A 23,202-nucleotide genomic window follows, 5' to 3' on the forward strand; every position below is an offset into this window, starting at 1 on the left:
GATGTAAAAACTACATCGGCTCAATTTGGCCCTGGCACATTCCTATATATCCTTCTGCAATTTGAGATTCTCAAGAATATTTGACATTCTTCACCATCTCTAGCATCATAGCCATTTGTTGGGCACGAGTTTGGAAAAGCCTGCCTTGGAATACAGGTGAATATAAATCAAACCAACTTGCTTCTTTTAAAGGCTACTGGTTGCTCCTGAAGAAATGCACGGAGTCAAGACTGTTACATGAAAATAGGAACAGCTCCTTGCTTTATTACAAGATCATAAAAGAAGAATGCATAAGCGTTACGTTTGTGGAAAGAGACTTGGGCCATCTGGGGTCACATTTTCTCTTAGTCCTTTTCCCCAAGGAAAGCTGTTTTCTTCCCGCCCTTTCTCTCTTTTCCAACATCTGGCCAGGCAACTGCAGTCAAAGGAATAGGATTGATGGGAGTAGAAGTAATTGCCTTCTTACTGAAGCCACGTTAAAAGCATTGCTGGAAAACCAGAGGAAGTAAAAGAATTAGACATGATCTCCACCTGCTGGTGGAACTACGTAACACATCTACTTTAAGCAAATTTGTGATACCATTATCAGAATTTAAAATACCCATACATTCACACTATATAGGTAGTCCTCGACTTATGATCATAATTGAGCCCAACATTTTAGTTGCTAAGCAAGACAGTTGTTGAGTCAACTTAGCCCCATTTTACGATCTTTCTTGCCACAGTTGTTAAGTGACTCATTGCAGTTGATGTGCCAGTATCCCAGTAGTTAAATGAATCTGGCTTCCCCGTTGATTTTGCTTGTCAGAAGGTTGCAAAAGTTGAGCACATGACCCCAGTGTACGGCAAACACATGAATACATGCCAGTTGCCAAGGGTTCAAATTTTGATCATGTGACCACAGGAATACTGCAATGGTCATGTGAAAAATGCGCACAAGTCACTTTTTTCAGTGCCATTGCAACTTCAAATGGTCACTAAGCAAATGGTCGCAAGTTGAAGACTACCTGTAAATGGATACAAAATAAGCACAGCGGTTCCTCATAGCAGCAGTAATTGATGTTAATACAATCCCCTTGAATTGCTTAATAATACCCTGCTTCCCTGAAAATAAGACCTCCCAGATACCGTGTTTCCCCGAAACTAAAGCCTTGCCACATTTAAAAGATCAGATGTGATAATAAGACCCTGCCTTATTTTCGGGCAAACATGGTAGCATCCTTTGGTGCTATTTGGTGAAATTAGAAACTATTGTTTCTCTTTTGCTGTGTTTTGAATGTTCCTATTTCTGACTTTACTTTTAAAACTTCACCCTTTACTTTAACTACTCCAGTACGTCCTAATATGTGCTTGTTTTCATGAGGCAACTGGACTTACTGGTTTTCTTTGAAGACATTTCACTTCTCATTTTGCTTCTAATCCAAGAAGCTTCTTCAAACCAGTAAGTCAAGTTGCCTCTTTTTTTTAAAAAACACCTTTGGGAAAACCATGACCTGGATGACTGAGAATCTCCATAGATATATACTCCAATTGGTAACTATCAAAACTCAGTGTAGATGGGAAGCATGTCTTATGGCTTATAACACAATAAATTACTTCTGCCACCACCACACCCTATCCACATTCCTGCAAAAATATTTTTTTAAAAAAAGACATGCTTCACAGCAGCGGATCCTACTGATATCTCTGTAAAAAAAAAATCCACTAAGATAGAAATATAAAGTCCATTTGTTTGGATTACTAGTATGTGCTCTGCTTGGGGCAGCCCTTGGAAACAACTTGGTGCAGAATGTAATATGGCAAGGCAACATCACCATTACAGGGTAACATTGATTTTGAAGTTGCTGCACTGGCTACCTAAGCTTCCAGGTATAAATCCAAACAAACAAACAAACAAACAAACAGGTCCAATTCATAGTTAGTGCTAATGAGTTACCTACAACGCCCAACACGCTGTTTTGTAATGTTTGGGAATAAGCACTATTTTGTAAAAGCTGACTTTGTCCATTTAGCCCAGGCATGTCCAAAGTGCGGCCCGGGGGCCAAATGTGACCCTTCTTCAAATTTCAAGCAGCCCTTCTCCCCACTGGAGTTATTTGTTTAGTCTTTCATAAAATACCGTATTTTTCGAAGTATAAAGATGCATCTTTTTCCCCTCAAAAAAGAGGCTAAAAATCTGGGTGCATCTTATACACTGAATACAGCATTTTTTGACTCCCAAAACTCTGCCCCCTTCACCAAAATGGCTGTGCATAGCCTTTAGGAGGTTTTCAGAGTGCTCCTGGGGGCTGTGGAGGGCATAAATGAGCAAAAAACGGGCCATTTTTTGCTCAACTTTGCCCCCCCCTAGCCCCCAGGAGCACTCTAGAAGCCTCTTAAAGGCCATTCATGCCCTTTAAAAAAAAGGCCCATTTTCGTGGGAGAGTGTAAAAACTTTTTTTTAAATTTGCCTCTTCAAAATCTTGGTGCGTCTTATACTCTGAAAAATACGGTAGTTAATTCACATTTAATGTTAAGGGTTCAAAGAATGTCAGGCTGAATGATCGGCCCCACACATTTTCACCTCACCAAATCTGGCCCTCCTCGCAAAAAGTTTGGACACCCCTGATTTAGCCCAATCATCTCAAGAAGGCCCAGTAAGAGTTCTCCTTCCATGAAAGGGGTTCATGGGATTTGGGCCATCTCTGTAGTGGTTCCCATGCTCCAGAACAATGATGGTGCTGAAAAGGGAGCATGTGCGCACTTCATGCACTCCTCTGGGCCGCAACCCGGAAGAGGAGCTGCCTAGGGGACATGCACTCACTGGAAAATGAACTTCCGGTTTCTGGCACATGCATGTGCACATGATGATCAGCTGGTTGACGTGCATGCTCACGCTGGAAAGCGGAAAACCAGGTCTTCCAAGTTTCCAGCACTGCCACATGCAAGAAGGTCAGCTGACTGTCGCGCGTGCATGCGTGGCAGAAACCCAGAAGAGGAACGGTAACACTGCCTGTGCCAGGTGGCATGGCTCTGCATGCCACTTCAGGCATGCATGCCATAGGGTCGCCATCACGGCTCTAGAACATGATTTCCCAAGAAGTACGTATAGCCCCTTCTTTTCTTGCCTTCCATAAGACTCTTAAGACACTTTGTTCTATGATGCTTTTGTCCCTATTTGACTGGGTGACTTCATCTTGGTTTGTATACAACCCACTCATTTCTTCCCCACGTAAGGAAAAGTGTTCAATCTGTAATTGTAACCTGAAGCTCAACTCATTTAAGATGAAAGTACAAGGGAGGAAGGATGTGCTTCATCTAATTAAAAGAATAAGTTCGGTTCATGTAAGACAGGTTTATATTTTGGCAAAGCCCGTTTGAGTTTACCAAAATTTTAGCTTTATGCTCTGGCTGGATGTGGAAAGAGACTTGATGTGGCCAGAAGAGGTGGAGTGCTAGGAAAGTGTATAAAATCAGTTTTACCAAAGAGAAGGTAAGACTGAAAAAATGAGCTGTGGTTAGCTGAATCTTATAGCAATGCTGTCTGCACAGTCTCCAGTTCTCTGAAAGGGTACTTTTCTTTTTAGGATGCCTACAAAGTATTGTAACAAATAAATTAAAATTAAATAAACATAGGGCCTAAACACTTCTCCTTGTGGAGATGAATGGCTGCTGCATACATACTTCTGTAGTCATTCCTGCACAACGGCAGAATTTGGAAAGAAAACAGATCATGCTGTAAGATTTTTGGGAAAAGAGGACACCTGATTAAGTTGCTCCTCCATCTTACCAAACTGGTTGTTGGACAGATTTAACTCCTCCTAAAAGGCAAGATATGTGCAGCCCTAGCTGTTTGCTCAGCAATCTGCTGGATCAGGCTTAGTCTGGATACTTCCTGTGTGTTCACAGCTTCAAAGCTCCAACACAAGTCCAGCTATAACTAATACAACTATTTTGCCTTTTGTGCTAGGGATGGTGTGGTGATGCAAAGTCTCTCCTCTTGGGAAGTACCACACATATAAAAATATGACATGAATTCTTTCACATCGAACTCCTTTTATTTCTGCTAATCTGAAGCAGGAGACAGTAGAGTTAGTCTTCACAAAACGAACATCCGATCAATATATTTTATTACCACCTGAGGCTGCTATTCCAGCACATTTTACATCATATTCAGTTCTGCTCTAGAGAGCAGTTTTTAAATAATTCTGACAACTGACCTTTGTTAAAGTAAAAGAGCCCAATCAGCAACAGTTCTCTAAGTGTTTATTTTTCTCCGAGATAGGAGGTATTTTTCCCAGTTTTCTTCAGGGTGTCCAACAATGTATCAACACTGTGCGTAGAATCAATGCTCACTTTCTTGTTGGGTAGGTCGATTTCAAACTGAACATCTGAGAGAGGAAAGAAATAACAGGCATGGTATTTCTCACCCAACAGTGGGAACAATAAACCAGCTTCAGAAGCTGTGGGAGTTCCATCACTGGAGGTTTTTAAGAAGAGATTGGATAGCCACTTGTCTGAAATGGTAAATAGGGCCTCGTGCTTGAGCGGAGGGTTGGACTAGAAGACCTCCAACGTTCCTTCCAGCTCTGTTATTCCGTGTGTATTAAGATAGCTGTTCCATCCTTTCTGGTTCAGTGGACCAGTGGAGGTGATGGTGGCAGTGGAGGGAGGAAGAGGGGATAGTTTTGTGTGGCTTTCACAAATGCAGGTTCTCATGTGTGTACTCACCCACCATTTCCACAACCCAGTTCCCAACCCTGTATTAAGGATTTAGGGAATGGCACATCTTTCTTGAAATAAAACTGTCCTTTAAGAGTATAAATATCTGACTAATCAAAATTATAGTTAATTTCCATGCCTTACTACAATATAGAATGGTTTATTTATCTATTTGGATACATGGGCATAATGTGCAAAGTAATGTTGGATTGCACTTAAGAGGTATTGATTTATTTAAAGTTGCCCAACATTGCTTGCAAACAGAATATACTGACCTAATAACACCTAGCTGATTTGTCAAATTACCAAAGTTACTTGGAGAGCTTGCTTAATGCATGGTCAAAGTACAACATTATCACTGGACTTCTGCTGAAGTGTGCACATTCTCCAGTGTTTCTGGGGAAAAAAATATGCAGATTTTCCAGGATAACAGTATAAAATGCTACAGACGACTTACATATTTCTTACTTACATATTTTCCAAAATTTGAAAGAAACTATGTATATTGCCTAGAAAAGAAGACAACACCTCTCTATCTAGACATATGGTTAAATGAACCATATTACAATATGTCAAAAATGATGAATGTGCATAATGATACAGGTAGTTCTCAACCACAATTTCTGCTGCTAAGCAAGGCAGTTGTTAGATAAGATTTTATGATCTGTTCTGCCACGGTTGTTAAGTGAATCATGTGGTCATTATATGATTCCAGCTCCCGCATTGACTGTGCTTGTTGGAAGCCAGTTGAAAAGGTTGCAAATGGCAATCACATGATCCCAGGATGCTGCAGCCATGAAAACCAAGAGGTACATATTGGTTTTTCAAGCACCTAATTTCTCATCATGTGACTGTGGGGATGCTGCAATGGTTGTAACTGTGAAAACAGTTCATAATCCACTTTTTTCAATGCTGTTGTAACTTTGAAAATCACCAAATGAATGGTTGTAACTCGAGGACTACCTGTGCACCCATTTGATCCACCTTAATCATAGCATAAATACATGTTTACATACAAAACAGAGAACATGAGGCTTCTTAGTGCATTTCACCAAATCAAATTCATAAGGCCTTTATTTAATTCTGAACATGGAAGGATATTCTGTATAGGGTTTTGATGGCGAACCTATGGCACAGGTGCCAGAAGTGGCAAGCAAAGCCCTCTCTATGGGCACACACACCAGCTGTTCTTCTAATTTCTGCCCTTCTAGCAAGAGAGTTCTCTCCACCTCATATGAGCAGCCATTTCAGAAGTCTTCACTGCTTAGATCCATGTTCCCAATGTCAGTTTTCCTAGATAAGGTTATGAGCTGAACTCTTAAGTGTTCCAAGCAAGAACAGTTGGAAAGTCTGGTTTAAATATTAGAGTCTGCCAAGTTTCTCTCACCTCCAAGTTTGTTGAGAACACGGGTAACAGCATTGAGGCATCCTTCACAGGTCATATCCACGAAGAACTCACGTTTCTGAAATCACAAGAAGTAAAATGGTAAGATTACTGAAACGCATCATTGTTTAAATCAGGGGTCCCCCAACCCCTGGGCCGCAGCCCACTATCGGGTCTTGAGTCCTTCGAAACCAGGCTGCGAATGTGATGGGCGAGCACATGCTAGAAACATTGGGGTCTAAATTGCGTGTACAACGCAGAGCACAATTAAATATTGTGTTAACCAAGAATCTTCACAAATCTTCACTCTAGCGAACATAAACATGCAAACATAATTTGCTCTAATTTTAAGTGTTAGGTTTCAAATGATAAATGCATTACTTTTAAAAATACAATGATAAGCAAAATAACATTTACTTTCATTAATTCATTCAATCAATCAATCAGGCTGAGTTGCAAAAAATAGAAACAACATGCTGCTGGCTGATATCCAAAACGTGTCTTTACCTTCCCTATGATGAACCCAGTGTTTCTCCCTGAACAGGTCCCTGAACAAACAGTATATCCAAACAATCAAGTCTACTTTTAAAGCAACTCCAGGGTAGCCATCATGACATCTTGTATTCGAAAGTTTTCAGAGAATGAAAAAGTATTTCCATTTGTGTCTCCTTCAGTTATAGTGCCTGACCCTAAAAGTCCTCTTTATATCTACTTTGTCCACACTATGCACTTGATCATGTCCCCTTCTTATCCATGCTATCTCTATATCAGGGGTCCCCAACCCCTAGTCTGTGAACTAGCACTGGTTCGTGGCATGCCAGAAACCCAGCAGAGCAAACAAGTAAAGCCTCATCTGCAGGATGCAAGCATCACATGAAACCACACCCACTCCAGTCCACGGAAAAACCTCTCTCCATGGAACCGATCCCTGGTGCCCAAAAGGATGGGGGCCACTGCTCCATATGATTCTAAATATTTGGAGGAAAGGATTTTTTATTCGTTATATAACCATTTCCCCCCAAATTATACAGTTCTAGCCTCGCACCCCAAGAACATTACTTACACTATCTAGAACCTATGAAAATTCAATTCCAATTTATTTATATATGCATTTACAGTGGTACCTTGGTACTCAACTGCTTTGAAACTCATCAAATTTGATACTTGAAACTCATTGAATTTTGATGCGAAAATTCTGTCTTGATACCTTGGTTTTTTTGTACTCAAAGCACAAACTAGAACTTGTTGGTGTTGTGTCTCACTATATTATTCCTCATGGGAAAAATTTGTTTGGTACTCATCACACCTTCCAGAACCAATTAAAGATGAGTACCGAGGTATCACTGTAATATACTGTCACACAAAAAACTCTTGGAATAATGGAAGGGTGATAATTTCAGAACCTAATCTGGAAATATTTGAAAACGGATGAGTCTTTCAGCAATTTATTAGGCATAATCTTTGAGGACCACCATAATCTGTCAATATTTTTGCACATGTGGTATAACACAGTCCTGAAAATAGAATAGACTTAAATTGACACCAGTACTACCTCTGTAGAAATGTATATTAGAAGAATGGATAAAGTGAAGCAAGAGGATCACACACTTTAATGTGTGAATCACAACTTGCATTCTTTGTAAACAACTCAGCCCTCGGAGAATTATCCAATTGTCTCTGGGATTTTTGTACACTCTTGCTAGAATTTGTTGCACAGGGAGGTAGTCAAGGAGAGAAGTACGAGTAATTTTGAGAAGGACTAACCGGTTTTTTAAGTAACACTTCAAATGCATTTCTCAGAGATTGAAATTGGAGAAAAGTGTGGAATATCCAAATGCATAATCAGACTAACTTAAGGAATGTGTGGACAGAAGTGGATGCAAGTCTTAATGCCATAAGCAGGGCCAATTCTCTGAGTCTAGCTTGTTTTCCCTAAGAGACAGACTGAACACCAGAGATTTACTGATGTAACACCTGAAAATTCCATTATTTTGCTTTTCAATTTCTATGAGAATAAACTCTTAGTTTGCCTTTATTTATGCATTTGAGCCATCCGCCAAACCTTGCACTTCAATTTCTTTAGTTATGTTTAACAAATATTCAGCCAACGTTCTTTATGGATCACAAGGGGAATAAGATCTCTCAACATGATGTAGCTGCAAAGAGGCAAATGAAGTTTTAAGCTTAATCAACAGGAGGGTATAATTTCCAAATCACAGATGCCAACAGTCCATTGTCTTTCTTGTACTTGACAGCTCTTTCTTGAATTGGTTCTTAAAAGAGAACAAAGACAATCTAAGAGGTGGAAACTCAATCCTACACAAGAGACTAAAAAAAATAAAAAGAAATTTAAGGAAAGATTGAGCACTCTTCATGTTTTTGAACAGCTGGCGTACAGAAGGCCATGAACCATCCTTTTTCATATCACAATGCAAGACCCAGAGTAATGGTCTTAAATAGGGGAAATTACTAATGGCCAAAACAATTTGACCAAATCAGAAGATAGGCAGTCAACTGGTAGAGAGACTTTAACTGCATCCACTGGTTTTAAATGGCCTCTTCCAACTCTATGAGCCTGATCAAGGAACGTACTGTACGGGAAAACTAAAAGTTATTACATTTATGGTAGTTCCATAAGTATGGTAAGTATTCATGGATATCAGCTCAATTAATCAGATGTATTGGATTGATCTTTTAGGTGCCACGAGGCTCTGTCAAGTTTCCTATTCTAGAATCTGAACTACAATGGACAGTGAGTGCTATATATGACCGTGTAAACTATTCAGGGTCACATCTCCCATTATTTAAAAGGAGGCCCATGATGCAGCCAGTCCATCAGGATCAGCAGAGGAAAGGTGATGACTTCTTTCGTCTACCCTTTATCCAAAGAAAGACACGGTGGTTAGTTTGTAAGTTCTGATGGAGAAAAGGGTAGAGGAAGCATAGGGTAGTCCTATGCGCACTTCCATGTCCCTTACAAAGCTGGGAAGTTGCCAGTAGCAGTGTAGTAAGGACGAACATAGGCCTCAGTAATGCCACTCTTTTATGTCCTTCTGTTGCCTCAGTACAATCTCAAACCTCATTCCCCAGCTCACACAAAGCAACAAGATACTACTTGGATCACCCTGGATTAGCCAGAAGTGGCAGAAAGATTTGACTTGCAATTATTGGATGAACCTCCCTTACCCATCAATACTTTTTCTCACTGTTGCTGCTCCTGCAACAATAAACTACTTAATGTGCTGATTATGGATCTGAACCAGACTTGGTGGCAGTGGGAAGATCAGAGGAAGGATAGGAAATGAGCTAGAACAGGCTCTGCTAATCTGTTGCATCAGTTAATCACCAGGACATTTCCATATAAGCGGCAAGTGGCTTAATTTTGCAATATGCAAACCGTTTACTAACCAACTAAACATAAAACTGCAGTTGTGGTATTGAAGAACAAGTTCTGAAGAAGAACTATAATGCTTTCTAAGATCCCAGCACTTGATTAGATGGAGGAATTCCCTCATGGAGGAAAAACACAACTAAAGTTATTGTAACAACAGGGAAAGATTAGAGTTACAGGGCATAATTGCACTGTGAAGGATCAAGAAGATGGAGGTTCTTCAGATGTTACTACTTGTCAACATGTTGAAATGAATGGCTCCTTTTACCATGAATATCTCAAAGCATGGTGAGTTATCCTTGGTCCCACAGGTTTTTTTTTTGACAAGCCCTGGATTAACCATTGAAAATTGGTGGGGTTTCCTGCTATTTTAAGGCAAGCAACACACACAAGCTGAAGTCCACAAACAGTCTCAGCACAGTTAAAACAAGCAAACAAGCCAAAAATTACAACTTAAAATTTCCTATCCCCCAAACCAAGGGACAAAAACCAATAAATCTTGAACTGTCTTCACTTTATCCAGAGTGGTTCTTGCCCCTCTTTTCCAAAATGTTTAAGTGCAGTTTCTACTTTTTAAATTTTCCCACCTCTGTTGTAAGAATATACAAGGCTGGGTTGCAGAATGAAATAGACAAAAATGTAATTAGCCATGTTGTATCTCTGTGAATTGTGCAAAGCCAGTCCATGTCATGCAAACCCAGAAATCCAGTTTAACTAAGAAGTAATGTCATAATAATACAGTTAGTTAATTCCAATCCATCATTACTCAACACTATCACCTGAAGCCTATGTCCAGTTTATGTGCTTCTACAAATGCTCATTTCCCCTTTAAAAAAAGTATTTTCAGGTTTACCAAACTAGGATGTTGTTATACTCAAATGAAGTATTCATACACAGTATTCTCCAAACCAATGTTCCTGCATTATACTCTTAATTACAAGAACTCCTAGCCAGACCGACTACTAGCTAGGAATGATTGGAGTTATCATAAGTTTTGTACTGTACATGGCTAGTTAGAAATTGCTGTTTATTTTATATGCAGCAGTTGCCATCATGAAATGGCTGTGTAAAGAGAATATTATTCATGTGTCTAATAACTCTAATAATGTATATACACTTTAAGCGTATATAGCATATTTTAAGCCTCCAGAACAGCTCTATTTGAAAGGCCACAATTATCTGCAAAAAGCAATGGATAGAGATTTCATTTACTATACATCATAATGGCCTGCAATGACACTAATGATAGTACTTTGAATTAAGCAGTTTATTGGCACATGAAGCTGGAGATGGGGGCAAATTAGACAGCTTTATAAAAACATGCTTTCATATGGAATTGGAGCAAAGACATACCATTAGCTCTAGATGAACACAGCCAGGAAGGGTGCATACTGTATTTATAGAAATTTATAGTCAATAATTATGAGAACAATTCTCAAATATTCCTGGAGGATGCTAAGTCTTCTCTTCTAATCCTGGTGACAGGTCATTTGGATCTGCCACGTTTGTTGCGCTAAAACTCTCAGGATAGGATGAAACTCATCAGGAGAATACCAAGTTGGAGAAAATTGTATTAAACAGGACACACACCCACACCCATGAGCACATATTCAAGGATTCATTTGTCCTGCGGAATGCTTATGCATGAGAGACAGAAAAATGAAGTGCAGTATATTGTGTGCGAAAGATGCTTATCCAAGCACAATTTTCCAGATGATGCTGAAGATGATGATGATGATTATTATTTGGTTAATCTTTGGTGAGATTCACAGCCTTTGGGGCTGGTTGGTAGCCTGAGGTTAGGGGGTATTATACAAATGTGACGTCTAAAAAACACCTACAAAATCCGTTGTCCAAAAGGACTAATTTCTCACAACATGCCTCATGTTAATTCTAATTTTGAAGGGAAAAAAAAGGCTGCCAGAAGCCTTTCCCAAACCGATGCCCTAGATGTAGATGTATTAAGACTCGGGGAATTCTAGACCACATTAACCCGGGGAAGGAGAATCCAAAGGCCACAGCAAAGGCTTGTGACAATCCCCCTCGCCCATCCTCCCGCCCAGGGTAGCCACCGGGTCAACCTTCCTGCTGGAATCCCAACGCGATTTAGGAGAACTTAGAGGTAGGGGATCAAACCAGGGCATAAGCTAAACGGGAGTCTCCCAAAGAGAGGCGAAGAGTTTCTTCCCAAAGATAGGAAACAGCGGAGGGGCACCGGAGGGCTGATGCCGCTACACAGCGAGAAGGATCGCCAGGCAACTTCCTTTGCAGCGCCTCCCTCTGGGGGCTCGGCCTTTCTCCCTCGCCACCCCATCCCGAGTGTCGGATTCACGCGTGGGCAAGCCCCTACCGGCATGGCTGCTCCTCCAGAGACCTTCTCTCTTGCTCGCTCTCCTCAGCTAGCCCGATTGCTCGCCCAGTTCCAGCAAAGCAAAAGGGCACCCGATCAGACCCGAGCTCGCTCCTCCCAGCGCTGACGCTGCGGCTCCTCCTTTCTAATCTGTCGCTGGCAGCCGGGCAGGCGTGGGTAGGGCGGGGAGAAAGAAGTGGGGCGCCCTGCGTTCTTCGTGTCGGCAGAGGGAGAAATTCCTTTTGGGGGGGTGGGGATCGAGGCAGCACCTCAGTTGGAGGGAGGGCGCCCGGCTGGGGAAGGAGTTTGGGGTGATTGGGTGGACTGGTTCCAGTAGCAACAGCCAGGTATGCCATGGCAACTTGTGCCCTTTTCCGGAACAGCCATATTTCTGCCAGACTTCTGTAGGCAAGGAAACATCAAAAACCTGCAGTCGGCGAATTCCCTAGCCAGCTCCAACAGTTGGTTCTTTCTCCCTTTTTTTAAAGGCGCTCAGCTCAGCAATGTTCATAGAGAAGCATGACGCTGGAGAGCAATGGTGAGACCGCAGAACAATTCCTCGGGATCTGCGAGGGCTTTGCCTTTAGCAACGCAATTTGTAAACGCGTTTTTGATTGGAACAAAGCAACACAAAAAACAAAAAATGCTGGAAAAAATAAAACAAAATTGCTGCAGAGCAGCATCATTGCAGATATTTTTTTTTAAAAAAGGGAAACTGAAGCGCAGGGCTTTGTTTGCCTTCTGAGGTAGTGGTGTTTTGAAATTGGCAACCGTTTTGTGAGAGTAACCACCAACGTCAGTAATATGTCAAATGAGTTCAAAAAGCCATCTCAGGATACCAATGATTTTTAGATTGCTGTATTCCTAACTCATATGGCCCAATTAGAACTGCTGGTAGTTACCTATGGAACTCTTTACCAGGATTCCATTCTGCCAAAATTGACCAGGCCAAATACCATGTAAGAGCCTAAGGTCTCCTCGTGGGACCTACATAGTAATAGGAAATATCTGCAGGCATATACGCTGGATGCCAAAATGGTGGACATCACTAGGTGGGCCAAACTCCATCCTGTCAACCTTGACACTGCAAAGAGCCCTGCTCTGGAACATGCTTTCCCCAGAGTTGTGCTTCAGTGTTTAAAAATCTTTTGATGACATTAATTTCCAAAGCAGATTTATTCAAGGGTAAGTCCCAATAAATACATTTAATTTTAAATACTTGTGCCTGTTTTGGAGTGGGTAATACTGCTTTGTATCTCCATTGTCACATTTATTTTTATACCAAGTATTATTTACATGATTATATAAAACCATAGCAAGGAATAAAAGAAAAATCTAAAATACTGTTAATACAACTGCATCCTGTCAAATGTTACTGTGGGCCTGATCGGGATTTTCATCTGTTATATTCCTGTTGCCCCTCACAGGTTTTCTATTTTGTCTTCCTCAAGAATTAGTCAGCTGCCTGTGCTGACAAATAATGCATTTTGGTATCTGAGTAAAAGAAAATATATATATTGCCCATAAGAGCTGTGAGGACTTAATTGAATGAAACGTCAGAATTACTGATATATTAATATACCCCTGTCTATCTGACAATACTGGCAGATCAGGGAGCACATATCAGACTGGTTGGATTTACCCCAGGTTTAAGAGTACAATATGGCTTGTTAGTGGCTGAAATTGGTTATGGAGTTGGATTAACTCATCATCATAGGTAAATAACCCATACATCTGTACATTGTGTCAGCACAGCTTTGGTGAAGTGCAACTTGACTTGAAGGAGTATTGGTCCTTCCATTTAATATACAGTATATCTCTGTGGAGATACTTCATTGTGTAACTGTGCTGACATAGCATATTAAGCCATGGTTTATCAACTACATTAGCTAAACTAAAGTCAAATCCACACAATCTTAACATATAGAACAAATCAGGCCATTGGTTTAAGTTAAAATGAAATTTGGGAAATTTGTGTATAGCATGAACACAAGCATCTGATATTTCAAGTAGGAGTTCGTCCAATTCAGGTGTGGAAGCATAAAGTTTCCTGTCCCCATTACTAGCGGGGGAGACAGCCGTTGGTTGGGACCACTGTTTCTGGACCACGTTCAGGAATAGCTTAGGAACAGGCATCACCTCCTGCTCCTGCAACTGTTCTGCGCAAAAACGGTCAGTGGAATCAAGGCCCACAGCCGTGCTAGCTTGAGTGGTGCCCCCCCCCATCTTTGTAGTTGCCTTTGCTTTGTATAAAAGTGATTTAAATAAGGCAGGCCGGAATAAACCAGAGAAGGCCTGGGTATCTTGCTCTGGACCATCATCATCTGAGAGTTCTAAGGCTGCTACGTCCTCCTCCTCACCAAGAATGGGACCCTCACTGTAGGCAGAGGGTGGAGGTGAGAGATAGACTGAGGATCAGCCTGAGAGATAGACAGGTCTCTGGCGATGGTAGCAGGGACAGGGTGCTGGGCCCTGCGCTGCAGTTCCGCATCCACCCCCCTGGGAGATAGCAGCAGAAATCATGCTATGAATTTCTGGGGGTAGGCTAAATTCGGGCCCATCCCTGGCCCTGAGCCTGCGGCCATAGGTGTGAACGTGGCCGTGGGCTCTGATTGCGGGGAGGCTTGGCTCATGGTTTGGCCCACTGCAGAGAGATCTGGGGTAGATCGGGGCCCCAAGTCTGTTTCAACTCATTAGCACATCTGAACTCAGCCTATTTGTAGTGGTATCCTCAGGAAGAATCAGGTCAGTTATTTGGCTTAATATTGAATATTACCAACAATTTTAAACATAGTGACTGGACATAATATGCAATATATTTAGAATGAACAATTGGAGAATCCTATACGGTATTACAAAACCAATGATCTCTGCTTTCTGAAACATCACATGTATGATATCTATATATTTCAACAAGATTGATTAATTTTACTGAACTCCACTAATTTTTATTTGTTCTGCTTGTTTTTTTCATGCAATGCTATCAGCATTATTTAATCTTTTTTAAATTATATTTGCAAAGCGCTGTACTTTTTGTTCTTAAGAAAGTTAATTAAAAAATAGGAAGGTAAAATGTCATCAAGTGACTGGTGATGGGCATCTCTTTAGGAATCCAAAAGAAGACACAATGATATGAAAATAATGCAAATGAAATAGATGGAATGACACAAGAGCGCAAGTCACGTTACTTGCATGATAATGTATTTCTTCTTATATTTCTGTGCATGTCCATAACAGGTCCAGGTAGTTTTGTCAGTCATACTGAAATAGTTTGTCATTGCTTATTCTGGGAAGTTTTCCAATTTCCCAGTCTTGTTTTACCTGATGTTTTTTTTGGAAGAATGCAAAGCTACTATTCTCCAGATTGAAACCTTATCTTTGAATCACAGACAATGTAGCAAGATTATCACCTCCTGAGGCAGCTGATCAATATCTATCAAAATATTAAATGTACTGATCATCCTATATATTTTTAAGGTTCTTGGTTGGCTAAACAAACTAAAAACCAAAAGCAGCACAAGACAAAACAACGATGTTCAATAAAATGATCAACAAGAAGATAAGCTGAGAGGACAGAAAATAGAAGAATAGACACTTGTTTCTTTGTTTACTCCCAACTTAAAAATAGCAAAAATTGCTGGAAAATAAGAGGAAAACTAGTAATTCCAAATTGTTGTTTTTAAGATGCAAGTTTGCTTCTTCTTCATCATCATCTCTGCCATTGCTGATTGTGGAGATGTTTAAAAAGATTCCATTCCAGGAAAAGTCAGAGGATGCACACATTGGATTCTCCTTGACTGCGTGCAGTAACCTTAGATATCAGTGCAAGATGGCTCTGGGAGCATTTTTTCGAACAATCTTTTAATAAAATGTGTTAGTTCAAAAAGATTCCACCAGAGTCCTTATTTTTTGTTATCACAGATTAACAGGCATCTCTTTGCAATGTGCAAAACAGAAAAGGTGATATTTTGAAGGAATGGGAATGTGTCCACTAATTTTGGAACTTTATCATCTGCAGGAGACAACTGACTTTTGCTGGTGTTATCAAAAATAATCCTACAGTGTGTTTAAATCTGTGGAAACTGAAATACAAGCAAAATTATAAATAGCTTATATAGAAGCTTGCATGCTGGCAAACTTTTTTTTTTAAAAAATAAGCTTTTTAAATCCTATTAACTAATAATTGGGTTCGTTTATATTGTGGATTCAATGATTGGTTTAGCTCTTTTTATAATTGGTGTTTTCATTTGTACTGCAGCGTAGTAGAAACCTATAATTACATTTAATTACATCTAAAGGAAAACTGAATGCTAATATTCAAAAACATTAACTGTAATGTGTCAAAAGAGCAAAACATCCAGGGCTAGTTGCTTAGTGTAAATTCCATAAGAAATGCCATTCTCAACTTTCACATACTTCATTGATTTGCCAGGTATAAAATTCTCCAAATTTTTTGAAGTTTAGTTAGCTACTTAGAGTACATTAGAAATTATTATATTTACATATCTTAAATGTTTACATTAAATGTTTACATTTAAGATATCTTAAAAGATATCTTGATATTTGATCTAAACTGTTTTATTAAAAATCATTAAAACACCTTAAATCTATTGTGAATCTACTTACATTAAAAGCTGAACTTGAAAATCATCTTTGAAATTCTTAAACTATTTGGAGACAAGGCAATTTAATAATATGCATGATATTTTTTTTAAAAAGCATGCAAAGTTGATTTAGCTGTGTATCAGTTGTAAACTCTCAGAATTATCTGAATGAAATAGATGAGTTGTTTAGAACAGATCTATAGGATCATGCTATAGTCTTAAAGTAGTTGTAGTAGGTGACCTTTAGAACTCAATGAGACACTCAGGAAATCTCAGGTCCACTGGCTTGTCTGGGAATTTGAAAGACTTCTGGAAGAAGGCAGTAGGAAAGAATTCTGTTCTGTTGTCAAAAAAACTGAATGGTACGGTTAAGTTCAATGTACAAGGGAATCCTTGTCTATCTACACTTGAAAATACAGAATTTAGGGTGGGAGCAGTGAGCAAGTGCTGAGTGGCTATGACTGGAGGAAGGGAATTATTTTAATACAGGCTTCCTCTACAAAGGCTGGATTCCCAAATTCCAAAAGGCCATATAATTCTGGAAATTCTGGAAGTTGCAATCTGTTTCCAAAAGCTACCAGATTGTGACAAAGGTCCTTTACCAAAAGAGAGAAGATTAATTTGTGGTTTCAAGCTGTGATGTAAGGTATCTGTATACTAGAAAGCTAATAATTAGATGTGGCTTCAGGTTATTTAAAAGGAATCATTTGTTTCATCTGTAAATGCCTGTCCCAAGCTACTGATTTATGAATTAGCAGTGTGCTGTACTTTATACCTGAGAATAAATGAGGGGTTTAGAGATAACAAAATGCCAGTCCAGTTTCTGCAAGGATCTAATAGAAAACAAAGTCTCTTGAGAGCTACTCCAAGTGAAGGGATAAAGATAGATAGATAGATTGTGTGTGTGTGTGTGTGTGTGTGTGTTTTGTATTTGTGCTGATAAATAAATAAAGGGAGACTAGTATGGATCCATTTCAAGCTATTTAGCTCTCATCAGCTAACCTTACCCTTACTGGGATTTGAACCTGGGATGTGTTACATATTAGGCAGATTTGTTAGCCACTACACCACAGGCTCTCCTCCTTTTATCAGCTAAGCCAGGGAAATAGGTATGTGTTTGTGTTACAACCCCTGGTATGTTGTGTTACAACCCCTGGTATGCCCAACTATATATATATTCGGCTTATCACAGAAGACCATACAACCCCTGGTATGCCCAACTATATATATATATATTCGGCTTATCACAGAAGACCATGCAGGCAGAAAACCATATTTTTATTTTTAATGTCAACATTAAAAATAAAAATATGGTTTTCTGCCTGCATGGTCTTCTGTGATAAACCGAAGGACAGAAAGAGGGAGTAGTGACCTTCCTCCCATATTTAGGCATACCAGGGGTTGTAACACAAATACATACATACATACATACATACATACATACATACATACATATATATGAACATCGAAATAACGAGCTTCTGTCATGATACACACAAAATCAAGTTGTGTTTTTTTGTCCAAAAATACTTGCCTTCCAATACATATACTGATAGAAATGCTAATGGCTTTTCAGGTAGGATGTTATTTTTGATTCTACACTGAATATTTTTATTTTCTTTATTTATTTCAAAATTTATAGACCGCCCCCTCTCCCCGAAGGGACTCAGGTCGGTGTACAGGCATCTCATTAAAAAACAGGTACAAAAGATAGATACCCTTAAAGACATTCCCTTAAAAATGAATTAAACCTAAATTCAACTGTACAGAATAATAAAAGTTAAAATCAACTAAAAAGCATACCCCTAAAAATTTAAAAATACCCCTAAAAATTTAAAAATACAGACTTGAGGGACTAAAATTGGTATTAGGCCAGGCCGGCTAAATTGAACAGGTGGGTTTTAAGCTTCTTACGGAAGGAGCGGAGGTCGGTGGTAGTTCTGATATCCAGGGGGAGGTCATTCCAGAGGGTCGGGCCCATCACAGAGAAGGCCCTACTCCTGGGCGTCGCCCGCTGGCATTGCCTAGTGGATGGCACCCGGAGGAGTCCCTCCCTGTGAGAGCGAATCGGCCGAAGGGATGTGTGGGGCAGGATACGATCCCGCAAATAGCTAGGTCCTGTGCCATGGAGCGCTTTAAAGATGATAACCAACACCTTGAAACGCACCCGAAAAGCCACAGGTAGCCAGTGCAGCCCGCACAGCAGAGGTGTTACGTGGGAGTATCTAGTAGCTCCCACAATTGTCCGTGCAGCCGCATTCTGAACCAGCTGCAGCCTTTGGGTGCATCTCAAGGGGAGCCCCATGTAGAGAGCATTGCAGTAGTCCAGTCGGGACATCACAAGCGCATGGGTGACTGTGCAGAGGGCGTTCCGGTCCAATAGGGGATGCAATTGGCGCACCAGGCGAACCTGGTGAAACGCCCCCCTTGCCACGGCTGTCACATGGTCATCCATTGACAGCCGGGCATCCAGGAGGACGCCCAAATTGCGTGCCTGATCCACGGGGGCCAGCTGTTTGCCCCCAATGGCCAGTGATGGACACAACTGGTTGAACCGGGGTGCCGGTAGCCACAGCCACTCCGTCTTGGACGGCTTGATCTTGAGTCTGTTATTTCGGGGTAGAGATGTACAGCTGAGTGTCATCAGCGTACAGGTGGTAATCTACCCCAAACCCACGAATGATCTTGCCCAGCGGCTTCATGTATGTGTTGAACAGGAGAGGCGAGAGGACCGATCCCTGCGGCACCCCGCAGGTGAGCGGCCTCAGGCTCAACCTCTGTCCCCCTGTCAACACACATTGCGCCCGAACAGAGAGGTAGGAGGAGAACCACTGCAAAATGGTGCCCCTCACCCCCACCCCTCCAGGCGACGCAGTAGGATACCATGGTCGATGGTATCGAAAGCCGCCGAGAGATCTAATAGGACCAAGATGGAGGAGCAATCCCCATCTCTGGCCCTCCAGAGATCATCCACCAGCGCGACCAAAGCCGTCTCCGTGCTGTGACTGGGCTGGAAGCCGGACTGGCACGGGTCCAGATAATCAATTTCCTCCAAGTGCCGTGGGAACTGTTGCGCCACCACTCTCTCTACAACCTTCGCCAAAAAGGGAAGGTTGGAGACAGGACGGTAATTTGCTAACTTAGCTGGGTCCAGAGAAGGCTTCTTGAGTAGGGGCCTCACCGCTGCCTCTTTCAAGACGGCCGGCAAGAACCCCTCTCTCAGTGAAACGTTCACTAGTTCCTGGAGCCAGCCTCGTGTGACCTCCCAGGATGCCAGTACAAGCCAGGAGGGACACGGGTCCAGGGAACATGTGGTGGCTCGCAGTCGTCCACGTAACCTGTCCATATCGTCGGAAGTAACAGAGTCAAACTCCTCTCAGGATGGCACCTCAAGACCCACCTCCGACGTCTCTTCTAGACCACTAACGGAGACCCACTCGCTGCGAATCTGAGCAATTTTGTCCTGCAGATATTCCCCAAATTCCTCTGCTCTACCCTGCAAGGGGGCTTCCCGCGGCCTCTGTGAAAGGAGGGAGCAGGTCACCCTAAACAGGGCGGCAGGGCGGTTATCTGTGGACGCAATAAGAGTGGCACAATATTGTCGTTTGGCCATTCTTACCACAAGGTAAGTCCGTAAATAGGCTCTCACCTGTGCTCGGTCAGACTCGGAGCGTGACGATCTCCATCTGCTCTCTAGGCGTCTCTTGCGGCGCTTCATCACCCCCAGCTCCTCGGTGAACCAAGGGGCCTGGGTGGTTCGATGCCGCAGGAGAGGCCGCAAAGGCGCAACCTGGTCCAATGCCCTGGCGGCCGCACTATTCCATGCGGCCACTAGGTCCTCCATCCGGGTGCGGGTCAGGACTACAGGAAATGGCCCAAGCTCCATCTGGAACCTATCAGGTTCCATCAAGCGCCTGGGGCGGAACCATCTAGGACATTCCGGTTCCGCCTCTCCGCGATGGGGAGTAGCGGTTGGAAAGTCGAACCGGAGAAGTGAGTGATCTGACCATGACAGGGGCGTGATAACTAAATCCCCTACTCCCAGATCACTCCTCCACTGGCCAGAGACAAAAATAAGGTCCAGTGTGTGCCCTCCCTCGTGTGTGGGGCCCTGAATTACCTGGGTCAGGTCCATGGCTGTCATGGAAGCCATGAACTCCCGAGCCGCCTCGGATGTTTCCCCTACCGATGGCAGGTTAAAGTCCCCCATGACTAGCAGCCTGGGGGTCTCAACCGCCATCTCGGCGATCACCTCGAGGAGCTCGGGCAGGGCCGCTGATGCATAGCGAGGAGCCAGGTATACAATCAGCAAGCCCAACTGTCTCCCTGGGCCCCATTTCACACATAGGGACTCACAACCGGTTATCTGTGGCACAGTGGACTCTCTTGGCTCAAGGCCTTCCCTTACGATAACCGCTACCCCGCCACCCCTACCCCGGGCCCGCGGCTGATGAAATGCACAGTAGCCTGGCGGGCACATTTCCACGAGGGGGAGACCTCCCTCGTGGCCCAGCCAGGTCTCCGTTATCCCTGCCAGGTCCGGCTCCCCCTCCGAGATCAAGTCGTTAATGAGGGGTGCTTTGTTGGCAACGGACCTGGCGTTGCATAGCATCAGTCTCAGGCCCCGGCTCTGTAGGTCCTGACCACCTAGATTGCGGGGGTTGGGACAAATGACCGGCCGTATCCAACGGCCATGGTCTCCCAACCGGTTAAAAGATCTCAGCCTACCCTCGCACCTACCGCTCCCCACGACCGTTAGAATGGGAAGACCTTCTTTTTTTTTTATAAACAAAGTTTTATTGGTTTTTTTAAAATTTACAAGGAAAAGGGTAGTGGAAAGGTGTACAAATTTTGGCAGTTGCAAAGTGTGGTAGACGCCCCCTCCCTCCAAACTCATAGTATACATCTGAGTATAAATCATTAGTACATAGTCATATATAATCAGCATTTTAGTTCTATTAGTACTTTCAATCAATTTAGTACATAGTAATATATGATCCACATGTTAATTCCATTACTACTTTCGGTCAATTTATATGAATGAGATTTTCTTATTCATTTTTGTGATCTGAGCTTTCTTGGTATTGCCCCTTCTCCCCCCGCTGGCAGAGCTCCGGCCCCTCCCGTGTCCTGCATATCCGTTGTAAGATCTTCTGTTTTTTCTAGGTGTATTTTGTTTTTTTCCATAAAGGCCTGTGCCTCTATGGGTGTGTTAATTCTAATTCTTGTCTCCTCCCAGAATATCAACATACCTTCAGGCATCAACCATCTAAACCACACCCCCTTCTGGTATAATTTATTCGCTAATTGCGAATAATTTTTCCTTTTTTCCCTAATTTTCTTGGGGATCTGCTTCAAGATAGTTATTTCCCTATCATGGTATGTCAGGGCTTGCCCCCTTTGTACACCCAGTATTTCGTCTCTTGTGCTTTTTCTAAGAAATTTAATATGTACCTCCCTGGGTACATTGTGTGTTCTGGCATAGGCTGAATTCACTCTATAAACCAGATCTATCTCCCATTCCATCTGTTGTTTTTCTTTGTGTATATATTCAGCCAAGATATTTATCATGATGTCCCTTATGTTTTCATCATCTGCTTCCATCACATTTTGAAATCTAAGATAAAAGGACATTCTCTCAAATTCTGTTTTCATTTGTTGGGTATCAAGTTCTTTGTTTCCCTTCTGCATCGCCTCTACCCCCCCCTCATCTCCGCCACCCCACCCTCCACAAGGTCCAGTCTCTGTGAGTTCTTATAAATTTGGGCTTGGTTCTCTTCAATTTCTTCTTTCATTTCCGCTAATTGTTTCTTAATTTCCTCTTGTCCCTGTAAGAGTTGCTGGAGCATTTGTTGCAGATCCATCTCTGTACTTTTAGGTTGCATCAGGTCTGTAATCTTTGATTGTGTAGCAGGACTGGATGTTGCTGATGTCGGGGCAGAGGTAGCAAAGCCAGGCTTTCCAGGGGGTGGTCTTTTAGGAGACATAGTTTATGGAATAAAGAGTTCAGTCAGTGTAGAGAATGGACAGCTGGAGCAGCAGAGCAGCCAGATGAGTCCAGGAGGCAGAAGGTCCAAGCAGGAGAGAATTTCTCTAGTCAGCCTGGCAATAGAGTAAAATTTTCCACCCCAGAGAGTTCAAAGAGTAACAATCCACAAGAGATTCTTCTGGGTAGCACGGAGACAAAGACCGGAAGCCTGAATTTTTAAAGGTGGAGTCAGGTTTCAGAGTTCATGAAGACAACGGAAGTGTGCCATCTTGCCCTGCCAGCTTCAGAGGCATAACAAAGTTTTCAAAGTTCCCAAAGTCCTCAGATCATCAGTAAATTATGGAGCTAGGTTCAATGAAAGTCACTTTAGCAAGGGTGTGGCATCATTGGTTGGCTCTCCCCCCTCCTCCTTCCCCTGGGGCTGAGAGCAGAATTGTTCCAAGCCGCTTGTCCGAGGGGGGGGGGAAATCCCCCTCCCTCCAGCCGTGCCTCCAAAGTTATCCGAAAGTAAAAGTTTTAAACTGCTGAAAAGTTCTTCAAATCAAGAATGGGAATGAAGGGGGGAAGCGCCTCACCACATCGCCGCTGCTTCCTTCTGCTTTTTCATTCTCCGATCAGCCTGTTGCGAAGACGCTTTACGCGCCCTCCGATACTGCTCCCCGGTGCCTAGAGCGAAGCGGGGGGGCCCCCACCAGCCGCCGCCAATGCAGGGATCCCCCGCAAAGCCGCTCCTCCGGCAGGACGCCTCTTCGGGGCATCCTGTGCCCCCCAAGGAGTGGGGAA

At 42.4% G+C, this 23,202-nt stretch overlaps 1 protein-coding gene across 1 annotated transcript; it reads right to left on the minus strand.

The window, feature by feature from the left end:
• Positions 1-233: 233 nt before the first annotated feature.
• Positions 234-11,980, minus strand: ATOX1 (antioxidant 1 copper chaperone). The gene is made up of 4 exons (XM_081934982.1): positions 11,827-11,980; positions 6,089-6,164; positions 4,200-4,370; positions 234-488 (listed from the first exon to the last, which is right to left on the minus strand). Exons 1-3 carry the CDS (start codon positions 11,830-11,832, stop codon positions 4,246-4,248), a joined length of 207 nt encoding a protein of 68 aa, XP_081791108.1. The 5' UTR covers positions 11,833-11,980; the 3' UTR covers positions 234-488; positions 4,200-4,245.
• Positions 11,981-23,202: the final 11,222 nt, after the last annotated feature.

Source organism: Natrix helvetica (genome assembly GCF_964273705.1).
Source record: "Natrix helvetica genome assembly, chromosome: 1".
NCBI classification, from domain to species: domain Eukaryota; kingdom Metazoa; phylum Chordata; class Lepidosauria; order Squamata; family Natricidae; genus Natrix; species Natrix helvetica.

Bases quoted from the DNA above. Each gene is read 5' to 3' on its own strand.
- ATOX1 (XM_081934982.1), bottom strand. The intron at 4,371-6,088 runs GTGAGAGAAACT...TTCCTCTCTCAG, and splicing joins TGTTCTCAACAAACTTGGAG to ATGTTCAGTTTGAAATCGAC.